We start from the raw sequence: 23,016 nt of genomic DNA, 5'->3' as shown, positions 1-23,016 counted from the left end.
AGCCACTACAAGAGGCCTTTCACTCTGCTTGAAATGGTATGAGATGCACTTGAATTTGGTGCCCTTGCACCCTGCTTGAAATGGAATTTCAAGGAATAGCCGTGAGTCAACTGCGAGCCCACCAGCTGTGAGTGAGTGAGCTGCCAGCACAACAGGCTTGAGTGACTGATCCGCCAGCCCAAGAATCCATTTGTCCCACAATGTCCATACTAGCCCTCTGGAAACCAGTCCCTTCAGCGCACAACACCCATACTGGCGCTCCAGAAATGCCCCCCCCCCCCCCCCCCCCTCCCCACCCCACTGGCCACCAATATTGGAATTGCTGGAGAGGTGGAATATTGCATTGGGGGACCAGCCCTCCTGTGTGATGGTGGGACCCAACGGGTCCCACTTAGTCTAGTACATACTATACGGACTACAACATCTGGAAGCCACGGTCTCCGGTAAGGAGGCGGATGATTTGGGAGCTCTGGGCCGCGGGGGTGTGTTCGACCTGTCCCGACGTCGGCTTTCCGACCATCCCAACCAGAGGGCTTGAACATCGTGCCATCCGTACCTGCGACTACGGAGGATCAGGGCCCTGACCACGGGTGAACAAGGGAGGAGGACTGGTTACACAGAAAAGCTGGAGAAACTCAGCGGGTGCAGCAGCATCTATGGAGCGAAGGAAATAGGCAACGTTTCGGGCCGAAACCCTTCTTCAGACTGATCGGGGGTGGGGGTGGGGGTGGGTGGGGACAAGAAAGGGAAAAGAAAGGGAAAAGGAGGAGTAGCCAGAAGGCTGGAGGGTGGGAGGAGACAGCAGGGGAGCTGAGGAAGGGGAGGAGACAGCAAGGACTAACAGAATTGGGAGAATTCGATGTTCATGCCCCGGGGGTGTAGACTCCCCAAACGGAATATGAGGTGCTGTTCCTCCAATTTCCGGTGCTGCTCGCTGTGGTCGTGGGAGGAGGACTGTCTGAACTATTGCCTTCCACCACAGTGAAGAATGCTGTGTTGAATTATGTTGTGTATTGTGTCCTTTTTTAAATTATAACGCTGCATGGTAAATTACATTTCACTACACCTTATGGTGCATGTGACAAATAAATTTGAACTTTGATAGTCAGTGTTACGAGTTGAGACCTCTGTGAATGCTACCTGACCTGCAGAGTTCTATCAGCAGTTTTATTTTTACTCTGTTCAGATATATACCCTATGTCATTTGCTTTCCATTATCCTACCAGAACAATTTTGTAATTTTGTGAAACAGGAGAAAGGACAAGAATTGACAACCATTTTTTATTGCATTTACATTGCATGATGTACTGTTGGCTTTGATAATGCTGCAAATGAGCATAAAGTATGCATGTAGTTCCGCAGTATTACAGAGGAAAATTTAATTGATTGTTATTTTAATAAGAATATTTTCAATAACATTTTGTGAATAAGTTGAAAGGCTGATGGATTAATCAAGTGATTGGTCACAGAAGGAAAACAAATGTCATCCCGAAATGCTTGATTTGGCATAACTCTTTAAGTATTTTGATTAACAGCATGTTTTGTCTTAGGGCTTTTCAATAAGCAGTGGAATACAAATTTTCAATTGCATGCACAATATTGATGTTGCAATCTGTAAAATGTTATTATTAGCATGCTACAAAAGAAGGTAGCCCGACTTTGTCCTTAAATTGAGTTATTTTCCTTTAGATATTCAATATTTATGCAAAATAGTTCAAGCCTGTGATGGTATTGACAGTAAAAAGATGCTAAAGATAATTTAAAGTTAAAATTAAGGAGTCCATGCTTCAATCACTGGAGGATTTCTGAAGGCAAGTTACGATATTTAACAGTTTTTATTAATGTGATTGACTATATTGAAGCAACCTGTGAGCTTTTTGAATCAGATGTATTTTAACAGTTTGATTGGGTATAGTTGAAAATAACGTCTTGCTGTGTTTCATTTTATATAATAGTTAATTGAAGGGTCACTATTGGCTGTGAAAGAATAACTGAATTTCTTAATTAATGCAAGTTCTTTTAATCCTACAGTGCAAGTCTTATCAGTGCTATCATTTTATTCATTTGCATTTCTGAAGAAATGTATTTTTAAAACTTAGTTTTCAGTGTGATAACAGTGATTGATGTTTCTTATTTTATCTAGTTGAAATTGAGAGCTGAAAAATAATTTGCGCAATAGAATGAATTCTTATTGGTGAAAAGATCATGAATAAAAGACAATTATTAATAAATGATTGTATGTAGATATGCAGTTTTAATTTAGTTTAAATTGGAAATCAAAATGGATTATTTTGGATCTGAAATTAAAAACATTGTATCAGAAACACTCAGTAGGTCAGGCAGCATCTGTGCAGAGAGAAACAGTTAATATTTCAGGTCAGTGACCCTCAGAGTCTATCAGACCCTTCTGATTTATAATCATTGGCATGAAATATTAATTATGTTCCTCTCTCCACAGAAACCCTGATTTGCTGAGTCTTTCCAGCACTGATTTTATTGGCAATGTTTTTCAATTGTTTGCATCACCTTCCTCTGTTTGTATTTTAAGGAGTCCCGAAGATCTATCAAGGGAGATTATTATGTTACAGCAACGTGAACTTGTACTCAAGCAACAAAATTCGTCTGTCAGCAGCAGGTGGGTAGAATTTCATGGTGGGCAATTAACCTTATTTCTAAAATTTTAGACAGACACATTTTGGTGAAACTGTAATTATTCTGATTGATTACATTTGCAAGGTCCTGTATTGCATATGCTGTTTAAAGTTTAAAACCTTAATTTGCAAGGCACTGTGATGTAGCGGTAGAGTTGCTGCCTTACAGCAGCAGAGACCCGAGTTCGATCCTGACTCCGCCGGGTGCTGTCTGTAGGGAGTTTGTACGTTCTCCCTGTGACCTGCATGGATTTCCTCCGAGATCTTCGGTTTCCTCCCCCACACCAAAAACGTCCAGGTTTGTAGGTTAATTGGCTTGGTATAAATGTAAATCATCCCTACTGTGTGTAAGATAATGTCAGTTCGCGAGGATCACTGGTCGGTGCGGACTCGGTGGGCCGAAGGGCCTGTTTCCGTGCTGTATCTCTAAACTGAACTAAACAAAATTATCTATCAACCCTCACCATGTCCCTGAAGAAACTCAACACCAAAGTATCAATAGAAAGAGCAATTGCACATTTAACATTTTATACAAAATCATTAGATATGATCATCAGATCATTAGATACTTGCCCAGAGTAGGTGAATTGAGGACAAGAGGACAGATTTAAGGTGGAAGGGAAACAATTTAATAGGAATCTGAGGGATAACTCTTTCACACAAAGGGTGATGGGTGTATGGAACAAGCTGCCAGATGAAGTAGTTGAGGCTGGGACTATCCCAACGTTTAAGAAACAGTTAGACATGGATTGGACAGGTTCGGAGGGATATGGACCAAACGCAGGCAGGTGGGACTAGTGTAGCTGGGACATGTTGGCCGGTGTGGGCAAGTTGGGCTGAAGGGCCTGTTTCCACACTGTGTCACTCTATGAATCCTAGTCGTATACCCCAATGACAAGCAATTAATTTCTAAATAATTGTTCTATCAAATATTAAAATACATGACAGAAAACAATACAAAAGTATCACTAAACAACACCTTAATAGAAATCAAAGCAAATTGCTCAGTAAAGCAACAAAAACGAAAGGGATATGGGCCAAATACAGGCAGGTGTGACTAGTGTAGCTGGAACATGTTGACCAGTGTGGCCAAGTTGGGCCGAAGGGCCTGTTTACATGCTGTATCATTCTATGACTCCAAATACATATACTTTGCTAGAGCTGAGCATACTTTACCAATTTGGGCCGAATAGGTTTTATTTTATTTGGGAATAAAACACCCATCTTGTTTTCTCTCTGGTATTGGAGACGACAAAAATGGGGAAAATTGCGCAAATGCTGAATAGCTGCATTAGAATTTACCTGCTCTAGCTTAATTCCCCAGCCCCAGCGCCCAGGTCCTGAACCTCGCCGCGTAGGCCCGGAGCAGCAGCGCCGCTGCCCTCAGACCCAGCCTCAGCGCCCAAGCCCCGGATCCCCGCCCTCCTCTCCTTACCCCCCCTCCTCTCCCTCTTTCTCTGCTCCCCCACTCCTCACCTCCCCCCATCCCACTCTCCCTCCTCACCTCCCCCATTGCCCTATCCCCCATCCCCACCTCCCACACTCCCCCACTTCCCCCCTCCTCTCCCCTCCCTCCTCACCTCCCCCATTGCCCTATCCCCCATCCCACCTCCCCACACTCCCCACTTCCCCCCTCCCTCTCCCTCTATCAGCAGCCCCCCTCCACCCCCACTCTCCCTCCTTAACTCCCCCACTTTCCCCTACCTCTCCCCTCCCTATCCTCTCTCCCTGTATCCCCTGCTCACCGCTCTATCTTTTGAAAATCGAGATTTTTTAAACATGTAAATGAGATTCGCGATCCCATTGTGATGTCATTGTGAATGAAAATGGAAGAATTTGATCAAAATGGATTGTTTTGAAAATCACAATTTTTAATGTAAATTAGATTCGGGAACCCATTGTGATCCCATTGTGATGTCATTGTGACGTCGTATGCGGCTAACGGGCACGACATGGAATTGATTTTTGTAAAAGTAGTTTTTGTAAAGTTTAAAATGTGAATAACTTGCAAAATATAACATCTATCTGAATAAAACTTGCGACAGCACACCCCAGGACAATGGTGAGTAAAATAGGCCAAAAATTGTAGCGCTATCGTGTACCGTTTTGCTGCGGTTTCGGGATCACACTCGCACGCACGCATACAAATAAACAAGATGAGAGTTTTATGTAATAATAAGATATAGATATAAAACATTTTGAACTGACAAGGAAAGAGAGGAATGAAAATTTATTTCCATTTCATAATTTACAGAATACTACTTTTATAATTGATTTTAACCATGGATTTCAAGCAGCATACTTCTTATGTATCCTTCATATGATATTCAACTTATTTACCCCTGATTTCTTGTTTTGCACTGCAAAGATAATGCCACTTTGAACATATTTAGTTAAGAAAGCATGTTTAAAATGGCTATTAGGATAGCATCTGTTGAATGTATTTTTACTCAAGCTGTGAATTTTGACAGATTGCAAAGAGAAGAAAATAGCAGTTTGAATCTAAATATAGATTAAATTTGACTTCAAGTCTTTCTGATGAAACCAGTGCATAATTTAATTAGAAGCATTTAATGAAGTATTTAAGTTGCGGTATTGAGGTATATAGCTGCAGATTGTGATTGTAAATATCACAAAAAACAAATGGTCATCAATGGTAAATATGAATGTTGGGAGGAAATGAATCAATGTAATGAGCAAAACAAAACCACAAAGTGCCAGTGTAATTCAGCGGGTCAGTAAACATCACATGGATAGTCAACGTTTCAGGTTAGGACCCTTCTTTAGCCTGATTGTAGTGAGGGGGAAGAAGAGACAAAGCTGGAAAAGATATGGGGGTGCAATACAAAGCTTGGCAAGTGATAGATGGGTACGTGTTAGTGAGCTTAAATGGGCAGATGGGTAGAAATAGGCTAGAAATGAAAAGACGATCAGGGTGCAAGATGAGGAAAGATGAGTGACATGTGAAGCCAAAGGGAGGGATCTAGGTGGAAGGAATAGGGGTGGGTGGAGGAGGGAAGAGAGGAAAGTGGGGAGGGAGAGATGGAGAAATCTGTGCGCACCAGGGTGGAGCACAGGGAAAGGAAGAGGGGAAAAAAAGGGAGGGGGAGGGTGTTACCTAGAATTGGAGAATTAAATAATCATACTGTTGGGTTGTAAGCTTCCCAAGCAGAATATGAGGTGATATTCCCCCAATTTGCAGTGTCTCCTGCAATGGAAAAGCCCAGGACATAAAGGTCAGTATGAGAAGGGGAATTAAAATGGTTGGCAAACAGGAGATGCTGTGGGCAAAACATGTGTTTGGCAAAACATTTGCCTAATTTATCCTGTTCTTGCAGATGCAAAGGAGGCCAAGTAATTTGCACTGAATACAGTAGGTGAGTTTAGAGGAGGTGCATGTGAACCTCTGTCTTCCTTGAAAGCATTGCTTGGGTCACTGGATGGATGTGAGGGAGAGGTATAGGGACAGGTTTCTCATCTTTTGCGGTTCAAAAGGAATGGGATGAATGAACCATGAATTGCAAAGAGCGTTCTCTCTACCGACAGTAGAATGTGGTAGGGATAGGAAGATGAAATTCCACCACTAGTCTCTGGATGAATGTGAGGTAGGAGGTGTCGGGACTCTTACCAACGCCTACAGATGCACCATTAAAAGTATCTTATCCCGGTGCATCATGGCATGTTCGGCAACAGCTCTGCCGAAGGCCTCAAAAAATTGCAGAGTTGTGAATGTAACCCAGTTCATCACATAAACCAGCCTTCTCTCGCAATGACTCCCATCTATACTTCTTGTCAAAACAGCTAATGTAATCAAGAATAATTTTATCCTGGTCTTTCCCTTTTCTCGCTCTTGTGTTGGGCAGAATACATTAAAGCTGGACAGCATGTACCATAAGATTCAGGAACTGGTTCTTCCCCACTTTTTATCAGTCTACTATAAGGACCCCCATAAGATACCTCATTCCTTCCAGCCTACCTCATTGCGGACCTGGCACTTTTTTTTAACCCGCATTTTCACTGTAACTATAATGCTATAATGCTGCGACACTACATTCTGCACTCTGGTGTTTTTTCTTTGCACTATGTTTTATACTTGCATATTGATTGCTTATTTTCATATAGTATGATTTGATGTTTATCTTGGTACACGTGACAATGATAAACAAAACCAATACTAATCCTGATCTTGTGTGCTATCTATGTGGAGTTCATGTGTTCTCCTTGTGATCATGTTGGTTTTGTCCCAGGTGCTCCAGTTTTGTCCCACACCCATAATGCACTTTGGTGCAGCTGATAGAGCCGCAGCTTCAGAGACCCATGTCTCTTTAATGGAGCTTTCTGTAATGGAATGTACACGTTCTCCCTGTGACTGAATAAATTTCCTCTGGGATGTTTGGCTCCAACATCCCAAAGACTTGTGGGTTTGCAGGTTAATTGGTCGCTGTAAATTGCGCCTTGTGTGTAGGTGAATGATAGAATCTAGGGGGACGATAACAATTTGGGTGGATTTGGCGTGAACTCCAAATGTGGCCTGACCAGCGCCTTATAGAACCTCAACATGACATCTCTGTTTTTGTATTTTGGAGTGTTTCCATACTATATTTTTTGATGACTGTAATCTGGAAAATTTGCCAGTTCAGCATTATCAAAGTCCTTTAACTTGAAAATGCCCTTGAAAGTTGAGACCCTGCCATTAATGGGAACATCCGTTTCACGTTCACTGTATCTAGGCCTTTCATTATCCATTTTGATGCAGAAGTGCCATGAAGCACAACATTTTGAAGGAAAGCAGTTCTGTAAATATTTTCTCCTGTTTTTCTGTATCTATACAAGTGTATTGTTAAACTCTTGGAGTAACACAGTGGGTCTGGCAGCAACTCTGGCGAAAATGGATAGAGGGCGTTTCAGGTTCGACCAGAAAGGTCACCTACCCATTTTCACCAGAGATGCTGCCTGACCCGCTGAGTAACTCCAGCATTTTGTGTCTATCTGTGGTATAAACCAACATCTGCTGTTCCTTTTATTACATTGTACTATTAGGTTTGTAGTTTCCTATGGTTGTTTCCTAATTGTCCCAGAGATAAATTGGCTCTGCCACTGTATTAAAACTATGAGCTCTCGTTTGTTCAGTGATGTCAATTAACCTTTCTGCCTAGTTAGAGTTTAAAATGCATTGAACTCATTTTAAAAGACATGCACAGTGTTTCAAATTATATTGGTGCTTGGGTGACTTTTCTTTTTTTCTGCATGAAAAATGACACCAGCTCTTGCTACTTTACCAAGATTGAATTATGCCCTATAAGCCACGTCAAGTTGTATCGCAAGATTTGATATTTTGGATTGGTATTTCTGTTGATATATTATTTTTGTGGCCTTCACAACACAATTTTAATCTTGCAAGAACTTTGTGCAGTATATGCTTTCACTTTTGCTTCATGTTTAAACAATAAGGAGGATGTAAATTTCAGCTTTATGACCAACGGATGAATGCCCTCACAGCTAAGAAGGTGAGGCTTGAGATTGGCCTTGTGGTGGGAAGAGAATTTAATAATTTTCCATAAAGGCTACATGCAATGTCTGGATCTTTATTATCTCCAATTTAAAAGTATCTAATATTCCAAACCAAAATTAGAACATTATAAATTTGATGAACAATTGGAAAATAATTCCATCTTCCATCAAAATTATTTCAGGGATATGAAGTATATGAAATAAAAATGAGAAATGCTCGAAGAAACAGCAGGTCTGTCAACATTCGTAAAGGGAAATCATGTTCATCAAAATCGAGCTTGGACAGCAGAAACATTTTTTAATGGAATTGTACATTACCAAAGTGTTGGGGGTGGAGAGGGGGAGAAAATATAGGTATAATAAATAGATAATAAATTGCATCAAGCCAAGCAATTAAGGGGCAGAAAGAACTGCGTGATAACATGAAGAAACATTAAAGAAAGAAGCAGGCATCCGATCAGAGCCTGTAACATAGAGAGAAGCAGGCATACGATTGACTGAACAAGAGGCAGAGTAGCAAATAAAAGCAAAGTGTGATACATTGAAGTGGCCTGTTGGAAGCGGCTGTGCTGCGGCAGTGCTGTTGAGGAAAAGTGCACTTGAAGCTATGGCTTGCAAGGCTTCAGTGAGAAATGAGCGCTGGCCTATCGGGTCCGAAGCTGTTGAAAATAAATAAAGGAGGCATGCAGGATCACGTAATGTGATGCAGCTGCATGGTGTGGGTGCGGGTGGGCTCTTTTGTACTTCCAGGTAACCTCATCTGCAGCAAGTATTGGATGTTCAAGGAACTGGGGCTCAAAATTGATGACTGGGAATCTGAGTTTCAAATGCTGCAGCACATGAGGGATGGGGAGAACTACCTGTTTCTGGTGGCAGACGCATCCTGCTTCCAATTTGGTCTGTGGTCAAGAGAAGGAATGTGTAACTGCAAGTGAGGCAGGCAGGGGGATTCAAGAGGCAGTGTTAGTGGAGCCTCAGCCCTTGTGCTTGTCTAACAGGTCTGAGATTCTTTCTCCCTGTGCAGGTGAATGTGGAGGTTGTAGGAAGGATGATCAAACCTTAATGGCATCATGGAGCAGGGAATCATTCAAAACAGGAGGGATGTTGTCATGGGGGATCGTATTGTTTGGGGAATAGACACGATTCTTTGTCACAAGGGTCGAAAATCTGAAGGCTGTGTTGTCTGGTGCCCAGGTTCGGGACAGCTCTACTGACCTGCAGAGGAATTTGGAATAGGAAGGGAAAGATTCAGTCGTTGTGGGCCATGTGAGGTTATAAATGTGAGGTTATCCATTTTGGTGGCAAAAACAGGAAAGCAGACTATTATCTAAATGGTGGCCGACTAGGAAAAGGGGAGATGCAGCGAGACCTGGGTGTCATGGTACACCAGTCACTGAAAGTAGGCATGCAGGTGCAGCAGGCAGTGAAGAAAGCGAATGGTATGTTAGCTTTCATAGCAAAAGGATTTGAGTATAGGAGCAGGGAGGTTCTACTGCAGTTGTACAGGGTCTTGGTGAGACCACACCTGGAGTATTGCGTAGTTTTGGTCTCCAAATCTGAGGAAGGACATTATTGCCATAGAGGGAGTGCAGAGAAGGTTCACCAGACTGATTCCTGGGATGTCAGGACTGTCTTATGAAGAAAGACTGGAGAGACTTGGTTTATACTCTCTAGAATTTAGGAGATTGAGAGGGGATCTTATAGAAACTTACAAAATTCTTAAGGGGTTGGAAAAGGCTAGATGCAGGAAGATTGCTCCCGATGTTGGGGAAGTCCAGGACAAGGGGTCATTGCTTAAGGATAAGGGGGAAATCCTTTAAAACCGAGATGAGAAGAACTTTTTTTCACACAGAGAGTGGTGAATCTCTGGAACTCTCTGCCACAGAGGGTAGTCGAGGCCAGTTCATTGGCTATATTTAAGAGGGAGTTAGATGGGGCCCTTGTGGCTAAGGGGATCAGGGGGTATGGAGAGAAGGCAGGTACGGGATACTGAGTGTGATGATCAGCCATGATCATATTGAATGGCGGTGCAGGCTCGAAGGGCCGAATGGCCTACTCCTGCACCTAATTTCTATGTTTCTATGTGGGTACGAAGAATGTAGGTAGAATAAGGAACGAGATTCTGCTGAGGGAATTTAAGCAGTTAGGGGCTAAATTAAGAAGCAGATAAAAAATGTTAATAATCTCTGGATTGCTACCTGAACCACAAGAAAATTGGCATAGGACCGAGAAGATTAAAGAGTTGAATGCATGGCTCAAAGATTGGTGTGGGAGAAGTGAGTTTGAATTTGTTAAACATTGGCATCAGTGTTGGGGAAGGAGGGAGCTGTTCTGATGGGATAGACTCTACCTGACCCCTGCTGGGACCATGGTCCTGGAAAACCACATCATTAAGGCCGTAGATAGGGCTGTAAACTAAATAGTGGGAGGGTGGGTTAAACAAATAGGAAATGTATGGATGCAGTTAAAGGGAAAGAGAGCACAGGAGAAGTTAGTGAGGTCTCCAGAAGAAGTAATTGGGCAGAAAATTTGAAAAGGGATGAGTCTAAGGTCAGGCAAAATGGGGACCAATTTGAGAAGAGAGTTGGTAAATACTGAACTAAAGGTGTTATATTTGAATGCACAAAATATACGGAACGAGGTGGATGAGCTTCTAGCGCAGTTAGAAATTGGTACGTACGACATTGCGGGCATCAAGAAATGTGGCTGGAAAGGGATCAGAGCTGGGAACTGAACATCCAAGGATACACATCGTATTGATAAAACAAGCAGGTGGTCAGAGGGGGACGGGTGGCTCTGCTGGTAAGGAAATACATTCATTCCTTCATGCCAGGCTTTGTCCAGATCCCACCTTTCCCAGCTTTCTACCCCCTACTCCAATGGTGTGAAGAAGGGTCCCAAACTGAAACATCACTTTCCTATTCCATCTCCAGATGCCTCCTGGCCCACAGAGTTCCTCCAGCACTGTGTTTTAGCTCAAGATTCCAGCATCTGCAGTCTCTAGGGTCTTCATTTGACTCATTCTTCATCCTTCATTGTCTGACTGAAGTTTTTTTCACTTTGAACAACTTCTTTCATTCACTTTTCCAAATTAAAATTGTAACTGTGGTAATCTTATTTCAAGACATATCTATCACTTTTGTGAGTGGTCCATTCTTTATTTCAAACAGATTCAGCAATCCTTCCTAACCTAACAGGTACTTTTGAGTATTTTTGAGCTGCTTCCAGCTTTTGTTCAGAACTAAAGTTTCACAACCTTTCGTGTCAAAAGTCCACCCAGCCCTTTTCCATGATCTGTTTCCATTGCTACCCTTTATGACGCCTCTATTTCAAATGATAGGCTAATGACCATTTCCACTGTAAATGAACAGTTGTTTTGACTGCACTTCCTCTCGCACTATGATCTATAAGACCATCCAATTCTAATTTCTCTGTGTCTGAAAATGCTCTGGTCAAGACCAGTGTTGTTTTGTTTTGTTTTTTTTTACCCCGGGTTCTCCTCTGCATCTGCTGAAAGGCCTATTACAGTTGCTGAACATACTCTCAGACCCTTCCTTTCTTCAAAAGGCAGAAGGGAACTGCATAAACATTTAGCAAAAATGTACAAGTTATGAGGCAAAGTGCAGGGGAGTAGGACTAGCTGGATTGCTCTTGAATAGATCTAGTATCAACTCAGTGTGCTGAAGCCTCCTATTTTGTAAAATTTGAGTGCTTCTGTCTCATTCATGTGTCTGCAGCAGGAAACAGATTCTCTGCTTGGTGGAAAACTGCAGAAATAAACTTATGTAAACCCCACATTAAATCATCTTCTGTAAACCCCAAGTTGTCGGGAATAAAGTTGTTGTATACACATATAGCGATGCAGCTGCGCATATTTGACAAATCATGGCAATAGTTGAACACCTGACGAAAACCTAAATGATTTTCATTCATTCATGGCTTTGACATTGCCTGAAAAAGGGCAATATTGCCTTTTACTGAGTTGGCCAAGGCAGGACCCAACAATATCAGCCATTGCTGAACTGTTCGCATTCTCATTCTTCTGTGTTCAAGTGTTCCAAAAGAGATTTGAATTCGATTAGCAGGTGAAAGTGGATCTCGGGCTGGATGCTGAAGATCAGTAATGAAGATTTGAAAAAATTGGGCAGAAAGGAAGAATATGAACAAAGTTTTGGTCAATCAAAAAATGTCTTGCATAAGCATATAAACATTAAAGGGGTAGAAAAGGCATATCAGCAAAAAAGGGTGGTTCTAGACTAGATTAGGGGGCCTGTCCCACTTAGCTATTTTTTAGGCGACTAGGCTGTCGCCACATGGTCGTCGGGGTGTCGCCTGTATAGTCATGAGTAGTCTCAGTCGCTCAAACAGTCGTAGCGTTTTTCTGGTCGCTGCTGGATTTTCAACCTGTTGAACATTTTTTGGAGACAGTCTGCGACAGTGGGTTTGACGCCAATGAGCGGAGCTTGACTTCTCCTGACGTAGGTGCTGTCGTAGTTGTCGCCAGGTTAACGTAGGTTGTCGCCAGGTTAACGTAGGTTGTCACCGGTGCTGACTTCGGTTTATTTTTGTTGAAGTAATGATTCTATTTCAAGTTTTATGTCAAAGAGGGGTCCATTGCCAGTTTTTCAGTGACCTGCTACGACTATGACAGTCGCCAGATGTCACCTAAAAATAGCCTAAGTAAGACGTGCCCTTTTGAGATCAATTCTTGGGGAGAAGGCACAGCAGAGATATTAGAAATGTATTATTCAAGAAAGTAGGTAGTGTTAGTGTAAAAGAGAAAGCAATTGAGATAACTGGTTCGTTCGCTCGTGTGTCAGATGGCGTATAGCTCGCTGTTGGCTTCTGTCGTCGTCCAACATGTTGACAGAATCGGTCACTCGATGCGTCACAGAGTGCATCATGTCGTTGTTTCTGGGGATCGCAAGAGGAGACTTCTGTCATGATCTCCAGATAACGGGTAGGACAACAAAAGTGTTCAAGGAGGGGAGATGTGAAAGACTAATGATATTTAACAAAGATAACTAAACAGGTTCAGTTTGTTACTGAGTATTGTATTTCCTTTGGTTGTAGTTATATTCCAATTTTATTTGATATTAAGCAGTGCCTAGAGAATTGTAGTTATATCCTTGTTCAGAAAAATAGAATGTAAAGGTTCATTCAGAAATGCAGTCCAGTCTGTTTAACTTCAGTAATGGGAAAATTCTCAGCAAAGATCCCCAGAAATAAAATGACAATTAACGAGGTCTGGGAACTAAGGTTTGATCTTGATCTTGGGTGTTGAGTGCAGTTTAGATGTTCTTACTTTAACTATAAGTGTTTTTGTCAAGTGTTTGAGTTTAATCCCACATCCCCAATATATGTCGGTAGGTTCATTAGATAAAATGGCTTCTTAGGAGAGAGGTGACAGGAAGAATCAAAGGGAAATTGACTGTCATTTGAGCAATAATGTTTAAAGGCTACAGGAAGTAATGAGGGGGAAATGGGACTGATGAAACTGCCCTGCTGGGAGCTGGCAAGAACTCAAAGGGCCGAAGGCCTCCTGTGTCGTAATTAGTAAGTAAAATTAATAGTTAATTGCACTGCACTGCAGATGCAGAAATCTGGAGCAAAGTGCTGGAGGAACTCAGTGGGCCAAGAAGCATTTGTAGAGGGAAATGGAAATACAGCATTTTGGCTCAGGAACCTTAAAACTGATAGTCAGGATGAGAAAACTGGAAAAGAGGGCGTGGTGGCGCAAAGCCTGGCAAGTGATAGATGGATCGAAGTGCGAGGGGTTGATTGGCAGATCGATGGAAATAGTGACATTAATAGGTATTAATTTAAATTGGAGAATTCAGTATTTATACCATTAACTTGTAGGCTACCCAAGTTATTTTGGCTGATATGGATTTACAAAGCAAAGTGGATACAGCTTTATGAAATTCAAATTGTACTTAACTGGATTTTTGAGTGATGGAGTAGATTGAGTTATGGTTAATGTTGCACTTTTGGAATTCCAAAAGGCGTTTGATAAACAGCCACAAAATAAACCTGTCAGCAAAATTGAAACCCATGGAATAAAAGTGGGAATGGCAACATGAATACAAATTTCTGGACAGGAAATAGTCATAGTGAGTAATTGTTTTTCTAGCTGGACGAAGACGACAATGTTCCCCAAGGATCTTTATTACGACCACTGCATTTCTTGATCTATATTCACAACTTGAACTTGGGCATACATAGCACAGGTGTAAAAATAAAACTGACATCAGCAAGGAACTGTGGAGTACAATAGATGTTCACGAGAATCTAGTTATGGCAGAAGGTTTGGGGAAAAGAGGTGTGACGTAATCCTTTGTGGTAGCAAGAATGATGAAAGTTGATAAAACATGAGTACGATTTTAAAGGGGAAACAAAATGTGCAGAAAAGAACTGCAGATGCTGGTTTATATCGAAGTTAGACACAAAATGCTGGAATAACTCAGCGGGACAGGCAACATCTCTGGAGAGAAGGAATTGGTGGCTTTTAGGGTCAAGACATACAGACTGATTCAGACCTTCTTCAGACTGATATCGGGAGTGGGCGGTACAGAGAAAATGTAGTCGGAGACAATAAAAGACTGGTAGAAAAATAGGGAAGGGCGAGGGGATGGAGATAGAGGGAAAGCAAGGGCAACTTGGTTAGAGAAGTCAATGTTCATGCCACTGGGGTGCAAGCTACCCAAGCGAAATATGAGGTTCTGTTCCTCCAATTTGCGCTGGGCCTCACTCTGACAATGGAGGAGGACCAGGACAGAAAGGTCAGTGTGGGAATGGGAGGGGGAGTTAAAGTGTTGAGCAACCGGGAGATAGGGTAGGTTTAGGTGGACAAATCGGAGGTGTTCAGCGAAACGATCGCCGAGCCTGCGCTTGGTCTCGCTGATATACAGGAGTCCACACCTGGAGCAGCGGATGTAGTAGATGAGGTTGGAGGATGTGCAATGAACCTCTGCCTCACCTGAAAAGATTTTCGGAGTCCTTGGACGGAGTCGATGGGGGAGGTATAGGCACAGGTGTTGCATCTCCTGCGGTTGCAGTGGAAAGTACCTGGTGAGGGGGTGGTTGGGTGGGAAGGGACGAGTTGGCCAGGGAGTTGTGGAGGGAACGGCCTTTGCGGAAAGTGGAATGGGGTGGAGATGAAGATGCGGTTAGTAGTGGGATCCCGTTGGAGATGGTGAAAATGTCGGAGGTTTATGTGCTGCATGCAACAGCTGATGGGGTGGAAGGTGAGGACACGGGGGACTTTGTCTTTGTTACGAATGTGGGGGATGGGGAGCAAGAGCGGTGTTGCAGGATATCGACGAGCCCCTAATGAGACCTCATCTATAAAGGAAGACGGGAACTAGATGCGGCAGAGACGAAGGAGTTGAGAGTTGGGGATAGTCTTTACAGGAAGCAGGGTGAGAAGAAGTGGTAGGGAGTTTCTGATCGGGACCCTTCTTCAGACTGATTATAGGAAGGGGTGGGGGGGTGGGTACTGGAATCAAGAAAAGACCAGGAAAATCAGGGTCGGCAACAGATGACCTCCGGCAGGGTGGTTCTCTGATAGGCTAAAGGGCCTGTCCCACTTTCCCGAGTCCTCTGTCGAGTTGAAAGGACCTTTTAAAAAATAATCAAGATTTTTGTGATCTACGAACTATCTTTTCACTCGTGGACTTTTTTGTCATATGAAAAAACGTCCCGACTTACCTGAAGCCCCGAGTACCTACGGCTGGCATAACGAGCCGCTACGATATATCTACAGACTCCTACGGCATCGCTACAGACTCCTACGGACTTGCTACGGACATTCTCCGAATTTGAATCATAGGGAAAACTCGGGAGATTTCGTGAGTAACTCGGGAAAGTGGGTCAGGCCCTTTATTGTTGGCTAAGGATGTCGTAATTCCAAGAAGGATACGTCATTGCGAATTGGTGAACTGACTTTTAGTGAGGGGGAGCAAGGGGAAAGGGGAGGGGACTGTTTTGTAGAAGTTATCTAATATGAAAGAATTTAACATTTATACCGCTGGGTTGTAAGCAACCCAAGTGAACACTGTCCCTAGCCAACAAACGGCTTATCAGGGAACTGAAGAAGGGTTTTGGCCCGAAACGTTGCCTATTTCCTTCGCTCCATAGATGCTGCTGCACCCGCTGAGTTTCTCCAGCATTTTTGTGTACCTATCAGGGAACCACCCTGCCTGAGGTCATCTGTTGTCAGCCCTGGTTTTCCTGGTCTTTTCTTGCTTCTAGTCCCGACGCCCAACTCCTGACATGCTTTTGTAGCCATTGTATTTATTCAGATTGATGTGCTGAGTGTCTGGTCAAAGGTACCTCCAAGGATATTGACAGTAAGCAACCCAGTGATGCCAATTCCATTGAATGTTAATAGATGATTCGAGTCTCTTGCATTTCTGATTGAACATGCCTGCAAATGCTTCTGCTGTTTCTCTCACACACGCCCAGGCCAATGTCATTTTTGAGGATGGGGATATTTTTGGAGTTCTCCTCTTGGATGTTTGATACTATTCACAATTAGTGATGGGACTACACAGGTTTGATTTGATGTCGGTTGTAAGATTGCTTTGCCCATGTATGCTTTTTTTTTTTTAGTTGTTTTGCATGTAAGTGGTCCAACATTGCAGCTTCCTTAGGATGACACATCTCCATGTTAGGTATATCTGATGCTGTTCCTGGCAAGCCCTTCTTCACTGCTCATTGAATCAGCAGTGATGCCCTGGCTTAATCTGAATGATAGAATGGGGAGTATACTGAACCATGAGGTTATATGTTGTGGTGATGTTTATTTTTGCTGCTTCTGATAGTCCATTGTGCCTCATGATGCCTGCTTTTGAGCTACCATATTTGTTCTCAGACTACAGCATGTTTGAAATGCCATGCAATATGATGGAGGGTGTTGCTGGTGTAACATGGAGACTTGAGTCTTCACAAGGCTCCTACCAATGCTGTCATTGCTGGCAAATACTTCTGATACGGGTACATTGGTGAAGATAGAAGTCATATCGAATTATTATTCCTTGTTGGTTTGCTCACCAGTAGTGAAGGCAAAGTGCATAATTTAACTTGGCAATTGGATAGGTTTACTGCTTTTCCAAATGAGCATGGGGTTTTCTTTAACAAGCCTCTTTGTACATCAAATTTATTTTGTTTACAGCCAAATTTTTGAGACGTTTCTTTCACGTGAATACTGTTTTCATCTTATATGAATAGAACAGGATTTGGGGAATGTTGTTTCTTTATGCTGTAGGTGGTGCTGTTAGCTCAATGTGATGCTGAGCCTCGGTCATTATTGACGGAACACCAAAGGAGTTTTCAAATCATGGCAAGGTGTGCAGAAGATGTTATAAATCACTAGTTTCTAAACCATATCTGCCATTAATTAAAGAAAGCATTAAAAAAGAACTCTGAGGATGTAAATTATGTTTTAGTAATTTTGTTTGCACTCGTTTAAATTATTGAAAAATCTTATGCAGTCAAAAAGCTGTTCCTAATTATTAAGACAGTAGGTACATGTACACTTTCCATTTGTACATTTAATATTTTACAATGAACATCCCTGGGTGAATCATAATTATATTTGGAGAAGAAAATTTGAGAGAAGATTATATTTTACTCTGGTAAAAATTGATTTTTTTTGGATGACGATACCTTGAATCATCTAAGAAGGTATTGGCAGTGCAACTGGATTATATTTCTCTGAAGTATACAGAGGGTGGGCATCACTGCTGTTTAGTAGATTATGAGTTTTTGCCAAACTTCGGGTGTTGATCTTCAAACATTCATTTCTTCAAACAATCAGAGGCAGTGCTGGGACACTAAAGACACTGGTGAATTTTATAACCGATGTCTATCTGTGAGGGGAGACTTGAATTAACCATTTTCCAATGTCTCATCTGTGATTCTTTCATTTTTATAATGGAGATAAGTTCTACAGTAGTGCCAGATGGTGAACGACTTTGTTTTGAAGATTGTGAATGTAAAACAAATCATTGATGACCTGTTGTTGATGTCAAAAGAGGGCATATAGAAATGTCTGCAGACTACTTAATTATTAATTAAACTAATGTTTAACTATTGAGATTTATGTGACTTTGGTTCTGAACTGGAAGTGACTAGATTGAACGGTTTCCTGTTAGTCATGTGGATTAATTTCATTGCAGTAGAAAGCTTCCGAGAGATGAGCAACATAAGCCCTCTTGCTGCGATAAATTTAACATTAGGCAATTTTAATATTCTCTTCTGCTCATCCAGTCTGATTCCTACCCCAAATCTATCTAAATGCCATTTTATACTAACAAACTTTGCTTCATTCCATATCAAGCTCTCTCAGTCTGGCTGAGCTTTTTCTTACACACCAAAGCCCTCACATGATTGGGGCACAAATAGTTTCAGAAGGTAGTTTTTTATCTTTGCCCTGCCCTGAAGCTGTTTGATATTCTTCACATGTGTAGGAAAGAACTGCAGATGCTGGTTTATGATACACACAAAATGCTGGAGTAACTCAGCGGGACAGGCATCATCCCTGGAGAGAAGGATTGGGTGACGTTTTGGGTCGAGACCCTTCTTCAGACTCCTGAAGGTCCCTTGAGTTACTCCAGCATTTTGTGTCTATCTTTGATACTCTTCACGTATCCACTTCACTCCACTGGGTCGGTTTGATTGGATACTTACCGAGTAAGAAGACAGAGGGTTCAAGTAACACTGCAGCAACATGGTTATAGAAATCAAGTGCAGTATTAAGGGAGTACTACACCATTGGAGGTGCTTTCTTTCAGATGATAACTTAATCGGAGGTTTTGATAACTCCTTCAGGTGGACATAGAAAGGTTCCTGTTACTGTATTAAGAATATCCCATGGAATTATTTATGGTGTCATCTAAATATGTTTCTCCTCATCCTCAAAAACATATTTTTCCGTTGCTATTTGTTGTTGCTTCCTGTGTGTGAAGTGGTTGTGTGAAAATAGTGACTGCTTTTAACACGTACTTGGAAAGTTCTGAGTGGCATACAAAATATTTATTAATTTTCAGTTGGTGGTGTGTTCATGTCTGGCTGTATCAGCAGCTGCTATTCATTGAACTAAATCTGACCAGTCCACCTTTATTGGCAATGACATAAACTAGAATTATTCCCCAAAACTCTACTTAAATATCTCTGATCGTCTGGATTCTCTTGGTAAAAACTCCTTAATGTGATATTGTGGCTTAATGTTAGATTTTAGTAATACTCCTATAAAGTAGTTTGGGATATTTTGCATCACGAAGGTTATATAAATGCAAATGATATTGAATATCCATATTACTGAGATTTGAATTTTGTTTTTTAAATGAGAGTGCATCTTTCCATGTGATAGCTAGGAGGTCATTATTTTCTACATATTATAAGGGGCCAATTACTCCAGTTTTGCTGAGTTACTGAACAGAGCTTTATTAATTTCTTTCTATATCAGCAAATTTTGGAAGGTGAAAAGACACCTCAGCACTTATACAAAATATCTATAAAAGCTAAACCTGCTGAAACCAATAGGATCACATTCTGGTAGTGTTATACGTTCTGCCATTCAGCCACGTAAGGTCCTTTTTTTGAACATATGTTGATAATGTTTCTGGCTAATATTTTACATGTTAAAAAAATAAATATTCTCCTCCATTGTTCATCTTGGAAGTTCTAAAGATCCTGAGATTAACCCTAACCAATTCTGACTTTAAATAGAAAGACACATACTCTTTAAAGCTTAGAATTAAAGTTTGAAAGGTTGTGCATCTATTAAGTTACTTTGCTTCTGTAATTCTGCAATGAGAAGGCAGATCACTATTTTCTTAACACAAGATTGTCTTTAGAGTATAATAGTATAATCTAACTCCAGTTGTCCTCTGCGATATACCTCATCAAACATGAAAATTGTTGATGTAGTTGAAACTACATTTCTGTGTGCTTAAGCAAAGCAAGAATTTCATTGTCCTATACAGGGACACATGACAATAATCTCACTTGAACTTGAACACATGGATGTGTTGAGTACATCAACATTAAACAGAGTACTTCAACATTAAACAAATTATCAGCAAGGTTAGCATTACCTTTATTCCTTGGAAACCTTGATATTGATTCGATGTAATGAGCCATAATCCCAGGGTCCTCGCTACCTAGCGACCATAAAACAAAGCGCGGGATTGGTCAATTTGCGTCCGACCTCAATGTCAAACGTGAATTGATTGGACAATTACTACCCAGAAAATTGGAAGTTTTTCCCATATTGCAAAAAAATGTGCAGATTTTGGTTTTGACAAGTTTCAGGTATGATTTATATAATATTTTGACACAATATGTTAAAAATTCATGTAGGCCCGTGAGCTGGGTCACAATCGAACAAAAAGGCTCCTCGGCCCGTAGTCTAGTATTAGCATTGGTAATGAGCTATAGGATAGATGTTAAAAGGAATATATTCTTGAATTTTACTTCAATTTCAAACACTAAATAGAATAATTAATCCTTTTTAAAATTGCGGTTTGTCCTCTAAAGCATTAGTTTCCTGTTAGTCATAGTCTCATGTGTGATATGGATACGAACCCACCCATTAATAATACTGTAAATGGTATAATTCAAGCTGCTTAAATTATACAGAGAACCAAGTGCACCAAAGACTCTGTGGGTGCCCTTCTACTTCAGCTGTAGGCTTCAGAGATGAGGGCAGACATTTGCTACCAACAAATCAAATTTGCAACACATAGGCAATTACCTCATGAAAATAACTTTAGCCTTCAGTGTCTTGACACATGTTTGATATATTTATGGATATTGGTGTTGGTGTCAAGGCCAGCATTCATTAATCCATTGCCCTTGATCTGAATAACTGGCTTTGACACCTCTGAATATACCTTGAGCCAAACATTCCTTCATGTCGGTGTCCCGGTGAGTCGCCCACATGGCGGGTGTGTCTCGGGGAGCCGCGTGGGCGCGATCCACCCGCCGAACAACTGTGGCGCAGACCGGAATGCAACCCGGTAGGCCCGACTCGCCCTACATGCCTTCCAGAGGACTGCGGAGATGCTGGGCAGCAAGGACTGCCTGGGCCGAAGGAGCCTCGGTGGCAATGGGACCCTTGGCAGCATCGGGAGCCTCGGCGACGGTGGGGCCTCGCGATCGACCTGCGATCAACGGCCGATGAGCATGGGGTGGGAGGGGAAGACAATGGAGGACCCAGCATGGTGGGACCGCCATGAAGAACAATGGAGGACCTGGCATGCGAGGGCCGCCGTGAGGGATGTTGGGAGAACAAAGGGCGACCTGATGCAATGGGGGGGGGGGGGGGGGGGGGGGCAATCTAGTTCAGAATCCTCTGCCAAGGGGATAAGTCTGCCTTTGTTTGTTTGTTTGTTCGTTCGTTCCATTTAAGGCGCTGTGCATACGTCAGCCAGCCAATAGTCGCTTGTCCATTTCTTTTTGTTTTCACTTTCAATTTCATGTTTTTCGTGTACCTTGTGTGTTTTGACTCTGGCAGACCAATTTCCCTCCGGGGATGAATAAAGTTTTATTGTGTCATATCGCACATTGACCAGAAAAAGAAAGCAGACATATTTGGCTGTGAGTTTATCCACTTTGGTGGCAAAAACAGGCAAGTAGACTATTATCTGAATGGTGGCCGATTAGGAAAAGGGGAGATGCAACGAGACCTCGGTGTCATGGTACACCAGTCATGGAAAGTAGGCATGCAGGTGCAGCAAGCAGTGAAGAAAGCGAATGGTATGTTAGCATTCATAGCAAAAGGATTTGAGTATAGGAGCAGGGAGGTTCTACTGCAGTTGTACAGGGTCTTGGTGAGACCACACCTAGAGTATTGCATACAGTTTTGGTCTCCTAATCTGAGGAAGGACATTCTTGCCATAGAGGGATTACAGAGAAGGTTCACCAGACTGATTCCTGGGATGTCAGGACTTTCATATGAAGAAAGACTGGATAGACTCGGCTTGTACTCGCTAGAATTTAGAAGATTGAGGGTGGATCTTATAGAAACTTACAAAATTCTTAAGGGTTTGGACAGGCTAGATGCAGGAAGATTGTTCCCGATGTTGGGGTAGTCCAGAACAAGAGGTCACAGTTTAAGGATAAAGGGGAAATCTTTTAGGACTGAGATGAGAAAAACATTTTTTACACAGAGAGTGGTGAATCTCTGGAATTCTCTGCCACAGAATGTAGTTGAGGCCAGTTCATTGGCTATATTTAAGAGGGAGTTAGATGTGGCCCTTGTGGCTAAAGGGATCGGGGGTATGGAGAGAAAGCAGGTACAGGATACTGAGTTGGATGATCAGCCATGATCATATTGAATGGCGGTGCAGGCTCGAAGGGCCGAATGGCCTACTCCTGCACCTATTTTCTATGTTTCTATTTTCTTTGTCAAAGGTTGAGTGGAGACCTGATAGATAAAATTATGAGATGCATCAATAGAATTGACAGTCAGAAACATTTACCTAGGGTGGAAATGTCCAACATTAAAAGGCATTGTTAAAAGATGACAGGGGGAATGTTTAATGGAGTTATGTGAGGCAAGTTTTTTTACACCGAGAGTGGTATGGGCCTGGAACACTGCAAGGGTGGTTGTGATGGCAGTTATGTAGTGGTGGTGTTTGATAGGCTTTTAGATGGGCACATAGAAGTGCATGAAATAGAGGAATATGAATCATATACAGGCACATAAGTTCAGTTTAATTTATCATCATGTTTAGCCACAAGCATTGTGGGCATAAGGGCCGGTACCTGTCCTGTACTGGTCCATGTTTAGTAGTGTAACCAATTTATATTGGTAAAAATGTAGACTAAAGCCCAATATTATATG

General features: G+C 42.0%; 1 protein-coding gene across 3 annotated transcripts in view; it reads left to right on the top strand.

Annotated features, from left to right (window-relative positions):
• mad1l1 (mitotic arrest deficient 1 like 1) overlaps positions 1 to 23,016 on the top strand; it is a 610,531-nt gene that overhangs the window by 50,627 nt on the left and 536,888 nt on the right. For all 3 annotated transcript variants that reach the window (XM_055651367.1, XM_055651368.1, XM_055651366.1), the window contains exon 10: positions 2,549 to 2,635. In XM_055651367.1, the coding sequence (XP_055507342.1) occupies positions 2,549 to 2,635 (87 nt within the window). The remainder of the gene's footprint in view (positions 1 to 2,548; positions 2,636 to 23,016) is intronic.

Source organism: Leucoraja erinacea, chromosome 20, assembly GCF_028641065.1.
Source record: "Leucoraja erinacea ecotype New England chromosome 20, Leri_hhj_1, whole genome shotgun sequence".
Taxonomy (NCBI): domain Eukaryota; kingdom Metazoa; phylum Chordata; class Chondrichthyes; order Rajiformes; family Rajidae; genus Leucoraja; species Leucoraja erinaceus.
The sequence above is the reverse complement of the archived record's forward strand: the minus strand, read 5'-3'. Positions and strand labels throughout refer to the sequence as shown.